This window comes from Pinus tabuliformis, chromosome 7 (genome assembly GCF_031772625.1).
Source record: "Pinus tabuliformis cultivar Carrire ecotype Pingquan chromosome 7, CPIR1, whole genome shotgun sequence".
NCBI lineage: Eukaryota > Viridiplantae > Streptophyta > Pinopsida > Pinales > Pinaceae > Pinus > Pinus tabuliformis.
In genome coordinates this window covers 1,525,446,045-1,525,457,782 of record NC_142293.1, presented here as the reverse complement: position 1 = coordinate 1,525,457,782, position 11,738 = coordinate 1,525,446,045, and the positions used below count along the sequence as shown (strand labels likewise).

Genomic DNA, 11,738 nt, shown 5'->3' with positions numbered 1-11,738 from the left:
GACTACTTTTTCAATGACCTAGCCTACCAGTCGCATGAATAATCCTACATACATGCAACTGTAGGCCTCTAATCACTTGCGTAAGCCTACAAGGTAGCAAATGCAGTTCCAATTTCTCAGTTTTGAGCTTCTAATTGTGAGCTCTATGCCAGCTTTTCAGGGCTAGACTCCAAAACACTACGTAGAACTTGATGAGACATTCCAAAACAATAAATGACACCAAGACAAAGCCTCTAACACAAAACTTAATCAAGGACTTGACCTAACCAGGCCCAACCATGATAGTCATTTCGTCAAACACATTGTGAACATGTAATCTACATGTCATGAATACATATATGAACACAAGGGTTTGATAGTTATCTGAGAATCATCAAGAAGGTCTATGCCCTCTCATAATAGTTGAAATAACATCTATTAGGTCATGCATTCAATAGCCATTCATTTACCAATCAAAACATGATAAGAGCCATACTAGACTCTGTCATAAAATCATGCTTATAACCAACATATAACCAGAATAATAACAATGATAGAACAACCATCAAAGCCACATCATAACAAGTACATTTACTCATAGAATACAAGAGGAAAAGAGTTATTATTAACATATGCAAATCCAACCAAGTCAGGACTTCCACGTAGCACCCAACCATAGATTGAGTTGAATCAAATCTTTCTTTCAGCCAATCACCCTGTGCTATATTCCAAGCATGAATGTGGGACTCACAACAAAACAACCAAGGCTTCCTCAAGCTATATCACAATCCCATCAAAACCGGTCAAGGGACTCATAGGCTCGAAACAATGACCTACATAACCAGGCTTTACCGCAATCCCATCATTACAGGTTAAGGGATTCCTAGGCCCAAATAATAAATATACAATATCAGGCTTTACCGCAATCCTACCAAAACTGGTCAAGGGATCACTAGGCCCTAAACAAGCTTGGATGCCTCCGAATTTCTTCACCAATACCTTGAGAAATTTGCCTATATCCACCCTTAGGCTTTACTGCAATCCCGCCATTACTAGTCAAGGGATTCCTAGGCCCTTAGGAATTTTTTCTGAGACCACCTCACCGAGTTCCAAAACCATATGACAATCCAAAGTTCAACCAAATGAAAGAACCCCATCACACTATGGCTATCTAGAAATGGAAAGGCAAAGCTGAAACCATTATCACACCTAGCAAAACCCATGCTAATGGCAACAAGAGGACTAAATACACACCTGCATGTACCATGCATGCCCAAAACTAGCAATGAAATGATACATGCAACTTGATACCTGCAAGTAATCCCGATGTAGCCGCTTGATCCAACTCTTCCTTACTCGATCTTTGTTTTCCTTTGCTTTCTTGTCCTTCCTTTGCCTTCCTTTCTCCAGTGCTAGAGTGCCCCAAGAATGCTCAAAGTGTGCAAGAATATGAGAGAGTGTGCTCTCAATTTCCTCTATTTTTCCTTCAATTTCCTCCTCACATGCAATCCTGTGACCTTTCACCTTTCTTTTCTCCTATTTTCCATTATTTTCATAAATAAAATGCCAATTAATTCCTCTTTGCCTTTTCCAAGCCTTTGCCATTGCCTTTGCCAATTTCCTTAGCCACAATAAACCAAATGAACACTCACTAGGATGTTTTACCCAACATTCAACTTGGAATATGTGTCCCATGACCTTGGTCTTGTTTTGCCTTTATTAACTTTATTACATGAACTTTTAACCCGAGTTTGTTACATCCTTGACATTCAAAGTGATTGCAAACAATGTTTAGCGAGGTCATGTCATGGGTGAACGTAGAGTTTGGTAGTGGAAGCACAGGATTAGTTCATCATGTTGGCCACCGGGGGCAAAGGAATGATAGTTTTACATTCCTATGATAGTACAAGGAGCTCGAAGCTCATGCCAAACCATGAAAAGCATGACTCTCCTAGCTAGATACACTTGGACGACCTGTAGGTTTGTAATTTAGGTTAGGTCTTCATTTCCATGATTGTTTCAAGTTTTTATTCTAGGCTCCTATTTTAGCAATTTCCTTACCCCTAGTTTACAATGTGGCCTAAGCATTCTCTTGCGGCCTTATTTCCTGCATGTCGTGGGCGATGTGGGGGGTAAGTTTGGTGTTTTTTTTTTTCATTTAGCTCTCAAGGTGGGTATATACTTTGGCAATCTAGAGCTTTCAATCTCCCATCACTGGCTAGTATTCTTGCTCTGCATTGGCTATGTTGGTTCCAATTTCTTGGTTTGTTTTTTGGCCCTCAATGTGTAGTGGGGAGAAGGACTTAATGTCCTTTGGTTACGAGTAAGACCTCTATAAGGCCATCACCTCGTTACAGGCTTGGGCATATATAGTTGTAATGGGGATTTAAATTTTGATGGTTTTGGTTCTCTTTGGTTGGAAGCCTTCCATAGTCCATTGATAATGGTATACAAAGTTTGTTATAATAGCTTTGTGGTGTTTCATTCCTACAATAGTCTATTATCTGTTCCAGCCCCTTGTCTTTATTCATAGTTGTCAGCACTCCCCTAGTATTTGTGACTTACCCCTATCACCATCATTTTTCAATGATGAGGGGAAGAGGGGGGCGTTGATGTAGAGGAAGAAGGGATTGGTCAGGGCCCTCCATGTCCAAAGTGAAAAAAGTGGTTAAGACCTCTGCACGTTTTTACCATAACATAACTCCCCCATCAATGTAGTAAGATATTGAGAATGCTGAAGAGGAAGCTCAGATGAATGTAGTTTTATTTCCAATGAAGAAGTTTTTTTGTAAGTGGGGAAATGGATATTGACATGGGAACTAAAAGGACCAGAAATACCAAGTATATGCAATCACAATGGTGTTGGATGAGCTCCAACTTTATTTACAAGAACACATAATGCAACCACAATATACAAGATCATATATATGCACAAGTCTTCTATAATCAGGCAACCCAATACAACCTAACACTTTTACAAATACAAATAATACAACGAGGAACCAATCTTATACAAATGATAATCCCTCGGAGTCATGCAACTCCCAAATACAACGAAACACCCTTTTGGCTCATAACCCTTGCACAAGTTCATTTACACAATCTCGTACAACCAACCAAACTGATTCTAGAGTTGGGTGGTCACATCGACACATAGAAATGTACCACCATATGACTTCTCCCCACTTTTCCTTTACTTCCCCAAGTATCACACCTTGAGAATCTATGCCCTTCTGGCATGACAGAACTCGTGTGACCTCCTTCTTAGGTATGTGAATTCAATGATAACTTATACACACTCCTCCTTACTGCGACTAAGCGTAGGCTCTTCACATCCTTGTGTGTCTTGTTTCCTCACATTGCCTTGTGGTTGTCTTGCCTCCCTCACTCGACCTAATCACTTTTGACCTATTGTTTCCTTTAATTCAACCTTCCTTCACACCTCATGTGTTGAATGCTCCCACTCTCCCAACTAATTGTGCATATATATGTGCTTGCGCATCTTCCTCTTAAAATGAATGCCAACCAACCATCACATCGTTTTGTGGTGTCGTTTTACCCATCTTGTGTTTGGTCGACCCATGTATCCATACTCTTACCCATGCACACACCCATTTGGTAGTCACCCGACCAATTGCATGCCATTTTTTGCGCCTAGCCTTTGTTTAGCTAAACTCTCATCTACTCGTCCACATGCCCATCTTGTGCACTTGCTTTATGCTTGCCCATGTTATTGCATCGGGCCATAACACACCCCAAAAATGTCTAACATGCCCAACATGACATGCTCCTTGGCAAACCTCCATGCCCAACGTAACCAATGTGTTGATCTCATGCCGGAGGTGAGGGTAGAGCACCCAACACATGCGACTTACTCTTCTCTTGGGTGTCACAATCCGAAATTTTGTCTCATCAAGGGTTCAAGCGAAGTTGCCTATGTCTATCTAATCAAGGATCTCAATGTAGACACCCCATGAGTGAGACTCCCCCTCACAAGTGTGTCTACCGATGTCTCAATTCTTGCTAAATAAAAAAAAAAAAAATATTGAACATCGACTTATAAGCTATTAACAGTAGCTTAATAGTTAGAATAACAACCAACAAAATTTAAACTTAAATCTCACCCAAATAATCTTTATCAATTATCAATTTCTCTTTAAAATATTAAATAAATAAAACCATAAACATCTATTATCCCGAATTTAGACTTCTGTGATCCATAATATGTTAGATAATCTTCGGCATAATCACATAATCAATCTTGTGTCGACCATTTCGAACCAACCAGTGTGGTTCATCGTCAGGACTTTGAGGAACTGATCTGGCTTAGCGTGATAAATAGCGTGTGCACCCTCCAACGGCTATAATGCTAACGGCTACTTTTGACCGAATGAACTTGGTCAAACCACCAAAGTCGGTATATAAAATATTATTATTATCCAAAAATCAAATGTTGGTCATTATATATAGTAATTAATCTATATTTAATTCCTATAAAATACAAGAACTAATCTATATTTAAATAATGGTCATTATAGTAACATATATTAATAAAACTATATTAATTATTATAAATTACTAGTAAAGGTAATACTCTAGTCATAGAATCTAGTTATGTTAGGTAATTGTGTAATAATTAATCTATATTATAAAATATAAGTATTAATCTCATTTAATTAGATGGTCCTTAATCCCATAATTTAATTATTAAAAATACAAGTAGAGGTAATCGCTCCTTTTAGAATCTAGTTATGTTAGGTAATAGATTAATGATTATTTAGGTAATTTAAATATATTGCGGCCAAAAGTAGCCGTTAGCATTATAGCCGTTGGAGTCTCTGCACACGCTATTTATTCACGCTAAGCCAGTCAGTTCCTCAACTTGTTGACGATGAACCACACTGGTTGTTCGAAACGCGTCGACACAAGATTGATTATGTGATTATGCCGAAGATTATCTAACATCTATTATCCCGTCCTACAAAGCACCCTTTAACCATCCTTTAAACCTAACCCCTAATAAAACCATAAACATCTATTATCCCATCATACAAAGCACCCTTTAACCATCCTTTAAACCTAACCCCTTATGATCAATACAAAGCACCCTTTAACCATCCTTTAAACCTAACCCCTTATGATCAAGTGGGTACATCTTCAAAGTCCTATATAAAATCTATAAAATCCATATGCATGGGTAGATTTTAAGTTTGACCAAATTTTTATTCATGTAAGAAATAGAGGTAAAAAAAGAAAGAAAAAGCAGCAGCTCATTAGGTGTTTTATTTACATGCTCATTTTCTCGTCACACAAAGATGTATTGATGTGCTATGAAGTCATAAACCAAGGCGTCAACTAGGGTTTTAGTCTTTAGGGCTTTTAAGGGCAGAGGGTGGAAGCGAGGCGCCCGGAGGGAGGAGAGTGACGAGAGACAGTTGCAGGCGGCCCAAAACAACCTTCAATATGAAGTACAATCCAAGTAAGTATTATTGGGTAGTCTGTTTCGTGATTTGTTGCGTTCTGGTGCTCTGTGTTGTGGTTTTCGTAGAAATTGATTATCGGGAATGTTAAGAATCATTATAGGGCATTTGGCGTTGGATCCATTTCAATCTTTGGAAGTTCATTAGTCTAGATAAGATTAATTTGGTTTCTGTTAATATGCCGCCAACCCATCATTTTAGGACTTTTAATTGGCCCCAAGTTCCAGACTCTTTTGCACAGAGTAGAGAAGCCTTACCGACATTGAAAGCCCTGGTGGACTGATATACCATTGCCCCTTTAGGGTGAAATTAAAATGCTTGTTAGTTTTCTTAAATTTATTTAATCGTTTTATTGGAAGTATCTTTGGGAAGCGACCCCAAGGGCTGTGTCAAATATGACAGGCTTCTTCATATTAGATACTAGGTCTGAGGACTAATTATTATCACCAAAATTGCACCGGACTTGCACCCAGCCCCAGCTTTCATGGGACATACCATTCAGGGGGGGCAGACCACTGCAATAAGGGAAGGGATTCCTAGTAGACGTATTAAAGCCCAATCCACCTTCCCAGTAAACCAAAGTTCGAAGACCTGTTGGCAAATTGCTTGTCTTATTGTTTAGACAATATAGTTTATGCAATTTGTGGGCATTCTGCGTGCACTGAGAGAGCATGTGTAATGTAAGGTAATAAGCTAAAATGAAAGAAAAATTGAACTATGTAAATGTAAGAGAGAAAAGAACGAAGTAGCATAGATTTATCTTAATCGAATCTTTTAGGAACCAAAACCTTACACTGCAATTTTTTTTAATCTTTTTTTTAAGAGAGAAAAGAACGAAGTAGCATAGATTTATCTTAATCGAATCTTTTAGGAACCAAAACCTTACACTGCAATTTTTTTTAATCTTTTTTTTGTGTGTATAATAGTTCTGCATTAAGGTGGATCTATACTAGTATCATAGCAGGTGCATGTGTTTGGAAAATGGTGCAATACAACATCCAACTGCACACTTGTGGTAGCAACCTGACTATCTTGATAGTCAGTTCACTTCCTCCCCTTCAGTTTAACTGTTTCATTAACCTTTAAGGATTCTTAAATTTTAATACATCAATGGCTAGTTGTTAGACTCTGTGACAGTAGCCTCGATAGATATTTGCAATCAATAAGTTGCATTTAGTAGGAAATTCCCACGAAAGACTAGACAGTTTACGTCCTCATTTTTTTATGTTGTGAAGTGGCACAAGTTTCTCTTACGAGTGCAAAATTTTGCATACGCAATTGTCATTTGATTGCTAAATTTTCATTTCTTGCAGGAGTCAGTAGCTCTAGGAGAAAGAGCCGGAAGGCACATTTTACTGCCCCATCTAGTGTCCGGCGTATTTTGATGAGTGCTCCGCTTTCTTCTGATCTGAGGAACAAGTATAATGTGAGGTTATCAGTTGCAAGCACGAATGCTTTTGAAACTGATTCGTCTATGTTCAGCAAGGCAATCAATTTAATCGTTTTCTTATGTTGTCAATTTTTTTCAGGTTCGTTCTATCCCAATTAGAAAGGATGATGAAGTTCAGGTTGTGCGAGGAACGTTCAAGGGAAGAGAGGGCAAAGTTGTTCAAGTTTATCGTAAGAAGTGGGTCATCCATGTTGAGCGTATTACTCGGGAGAAAGTCAATGGTGAGCTACTATGCTGTTTAGGGCAGAAATTAATATACATACACAGAATTGATTCTGTAATTTTTATTTTTATTTTCTGACCTCTGCTGTCTGTTTTCAGGTACAACTGTGAATGTTGGTGTTCACCCATCCAAGGTTGTTGTGACAAAGTTGAAACTGGATAAGGATAGAAAATCTCTCTTGGAGAGAAAAGGAAAAGGAAGAGCTGCAGAGAAAGGGAAGGGCAAATTTACAGCAGAGGATGTTGCTCAACCTCTTCAGGATGTTGATTAAATTTTGTCTCCTCGATGACATGCCAGTTGTAGGCTATAGTGCAGAGTGGGACTAAAATTAGGTGAAATATTTTTGGTCATAATTGTATTGAACTTGATTAGTCTAGAGAACCTTTTCAATTTTTAATATTTGCTTCCATTGTTTCTTGAGCATGTTCATGTTCCAAGTTAGAACGTTCGTTCACCAGAGATTCCTTTTATGCTATTTTCTGTTTCTAATGGAAAGTCTGTTGTAGAGAATTTTAAAATTCCTAAGAAATGAATGCTTTAATTGCATCAAAACTTTTAAAGAATGTTTCCAAGCTTTGGACTCTATATTTTGATTCCTAATATGGGAAAAGGAAGAAGCCAATTGTCTGTAACAAACTAGGGTGTTTTTGAAGGCCAAATTATCAGTTCATGAGTTTGGCAATGCGGTATGAGGTGTTCAATTGGTGAGCTTCCCCAAGGTATATGGGGCATCAATTTACTTGTTTGGATTTTCAGCGAGACTGGAAGCTAAAATTGAATGTTTATTGCGATTACTTGTAATTGTAACATATCAAAAGTCAGCAGTTGTTTGAAATGTCCATGAACACCGATTTTGTTTGCTAGGTGCCTGTAGGACCATGTTTATTATGCAATACTGTATTGCTGATTGATTGCTTTATTATTAGCTATTTTCGAGATTCAGAAGTGAAACTGCACTCTTTTTCATGGTTAGGACATGCTATTTTCTATTCTCTTTTTACAGTCATATATAATTTCGCAGCACTGTAATAGTGAAGTACCTGAGCAGAAAACCGTGGATGACACACAAGTCTATTTATATGCAATTTCTGAGGGGGGCTTTTTGTGTTTACCATGATTTCCAGTATATTTGTGTTTTGGCTTTTAGGTTACTGCAATATTTTATTGGTATCTGATTCTGAATAATTATCAAAAATATTATTTGACTTTGACCCCTGGTAGGTTATTTTCCCCTCCGAGGAAAATCTTGTGGGAAAATCTAAGGGATTCTTCCACTACAAATATCCTTAGTAAACTTGTCAACATAAACTAATGCTCCTAACCAGGGGATTCTATTGGTGGCATGGGCGAAATGCTCAGCAACATCGGTGACATCGGTGACGACTGGTTGAGCTAATCCCATTTATATATTCAGATTGTTATGCTTTTGACAGGATTTAGCATACTTATGCTGCAGATAATTTATTGACAGCATTATAACCATTTCCTTGTAGGTTTCAAAAACAGAATGTATCTTTTTAGTTGGTTTATTAAACCATGTGAGCATTTTACTTTAAAAATCCTTTTTATTGCAACCCAATATTCACATGTTTCATCTCTTGCATTTAGAAGATTCTGGCACTTGATTTTTTGACGCGGACTTTTAAAAATTTGTGTTTCTCATTCTGCTAGAAAACATGGTAGAGATAGGATAAAAAGTCTCATGTTGCTTGAATCCATCATAGAGCTTTCATGAAAAATCGACTTAAGTGGATGCATTAGCAAACATTATTGGTCGTCTGGGATAGATGGCAATGCCTCGGTTCTTTTGGATAGATGTTGACCATCTGCGAAAGTTTGAAACGTATAAATATGCTGGAAGGATGTGAGCTAGATTGAGAGTGCTTACTATGCAACGTCTTAAATTCGAATTCCTTGGTGGATTCCGAGCAGACCCAATTCTTGGGTGACATATGCCGGTGCTGCTGAAGTTTCACACAATCAACTAGTTTACTTTTAGCCTTTTAGACTGCAAAGTATACATCAGACAATTGGGGCCTTGTAGAGATTGGGCATAAATTGGGTAATATCCAAAGTGGAGATGCAGACATAAACTAGTACCTATTTCGATACTGTATGTTCCCACTTTATTTCTAGATCCACTATTAATTATAATTTATGACTTCCACATTAATATTTGCTTACTTTCATGGTCTCTCAGCATATATCTTTGCTTACCTCCATTTCTCGGCATTTTTGCTTCATATATCTTTTCTTCCCTTCATTCCCCCACCTGGCTTGCCACGAGTTTTTGCTTCGTCAGTCCCCTAGTAACTGGTAAAGATATTGCCGGTTCTGCTGAAGTTGGTACGAATTTGTCTCTGGTATTATGTTACACACATTCCAACTAGTTCACTTGTAACCTTTTAGACTGTAAAGTGCACATCAGGCAATTAGTAATTCCAATATTAATTAAGAGTTCTACAATAATTGTTGATTACTTTTTATGTTCAGCATCTTAGTTTAGGTTCATTGCTTAGCATCATCTTTGCTTCACTAAATTCCCACTGAAACTGGAAAGAAGTTTCATCCGTTTCCCAGTAACGGGGAAGGATTTCCCAACACAGGTTCTAAATTACATTTCGTATTGTGGGTTTGGTTTCCTTCTTTTCGCTCGCTCTTGTCCTTTTTTATTTTTTCCTTGTATGTCTTGGTTTCCAGTTCTCTTACAACTTTGCTACAATCTCTGGCCTGTTTTTTTTCGTCATTTTTCCTGGGTTTTCCCTATGTTTTGCTTCTATTTTTTATTTATTTTTTATATTTTGATGGAGAATGTTTCAGCCTGCCACCATAATAATAGCTCTAACACATTTGAATCCATCACTAATGTTAATAATTTTTTTAATGGGAAGATGGCATCTATGACTTGCTATCTTTTGGTAGAATCCATGACTTAATCGTGATAATATATATTTTTTATAGGAAGATAGCATCTATGACTTAATCTTGATAATATATATTTTTTATAGGAAGATGGCTTCTATGACTTGGTAATTTGTTTTGAAAAGGTTGAATTTATTGAAGTAATTTCACATGCTAAGGGTTTAATTTAATTGTGTGAATGATATCTCTTCGCATTAATTACAAGTTATCACCAAAAAAACACATATTATCATCTTGAAGGGAAAAAATCAGTAAGTAAAAACCGTGTGATATTTTTTTTTTTTTTAATAAACCTTGTGATAAATTTTATAATATCTATAATATGAATTGAACTTCAATTTATAAGGTTAATAAACTTTGTGATAGAGTATATAATATCTAGTGAATTTTATTTTATAAGTTTAGTAAACCTTATGATAAATTTTACAAGTTTAATAAGTATTTATAATATCTAGTGAATTTCATTTAAAACTCTGATAGACTATATAATATCCGGTGAATTTTATTTTATAAGTTTAATAAACTTTGTGATAAATTTTACAAGTTTAATAAGTCTTTATATAATATCTAGTGAATTTCTTTTTACAAGTTAAATAAAATTTAGATTGAAGAAATGCTGTGTGATCTATTCTTAATATTTTCAATCTTCTAAATAGTAAATTGTAAATAAATAAGCTTAATAAAATCATTATAGTGAAATATTCTAAAATTAAACTCAATAATATTATTACTTTGAAATAATTAATAAGAAATGAATTCTTTGATATTTGTTTGAATATTCATTAATCAATGTTTATTGATATATTGATTTATTAATATTGATATATTGATTTATTAATATCTGAAGTATCACTTTTGTAGTCCCTCAATTTTATTTTTAAAATTGTTGATATTCTTCAATTTTATTTTTAAGTTGTTGATATTCTTTTTACTTGGAGTTATTAGGTTCCCCTTTTCATAATAATGCTGTAAATAATTAATAAGAAATGAATTCCTTGATGTTTGTTTGAATATTAATTAATAAGAAATGAATTCCTTGATATTTGTTTGAATATTCATGGTTCAATGTTTATTGATATATTGATTATTAATATCTTAATTATCACTTTTGTAGTCACTCAATTTTATTTTTAAATTGTTGATATTCTTTTTACTTGGAGTTCATAGGTTCCCCTTTTCATAATAATGCTGTAAATAATTAATAAGAAATGAATTCCTTGATATTTGTTTGAATATTCATTGATCAATGTTTATTGATATATTGATTTATTAATATCTTAAATTTTTTAATCTTAAGTATCACTTTTGTAGTCCCTCAATTTTATTTTTAAATTGTTGATATTCTTTTTACTTGGAGTTAATAGGTTCCCCTTTTCATAATAATGCTGTAAATAATTAATAAGAAATGAATTCCTTGATATTTGTTTGAATATTCATTGATCAATGTTTATTGATATATTGATTTATTAATATCTTAAATTTTATATCTTAAGCATCACTTTTGTAGTCCCTTAATTTTCTCAATTTTATTTTCAAATTGTTGATATTCTTTTTTACTTGGAATTAGGAGGTTCCCCATTTCATAAAAATGCTTTAATGTTTTGTACTTATTTGTTTTATTAATGTCTAATTTAAATTTAGGAAAATGGGGAAGTGGTTGGTTACTTATAAATATAAGATTGTC

At 35.3% G+C, this 11,738-nt stretch overlaps 1 protein-coding gene across 1 annotated transcript; it reads left to right on the top strand.

Moving 5' to 3' along the window:
* Positions 1-5,287: 5,287 nt before the first annotated feature.
* Positions 5,288-7,717, top strand: LOC149253644 (large ribosomal subunit protein uL24z-like). Its single transcript, XM_089459993.1, has 4 exons — positions 5,288-5,458; positions 6,773-6,885; positions 6,989-7,130; positions 7,231-7,717. The coding sequence occupies exons 1-4, from the start codon at positions 5,443-5,445 to the stop codon at positions 7,401-7,403; spliced, it is 444 nt and encodes a 147-aa protein (XP_089316119.1). The 5' UTR covers positions 5,288-5,442; the 3' UTR covers positions 7,404-7,717.
* The last annotated feature ends 4,021 nt before the right edge of the window (positions 7,718-11,738 follow it).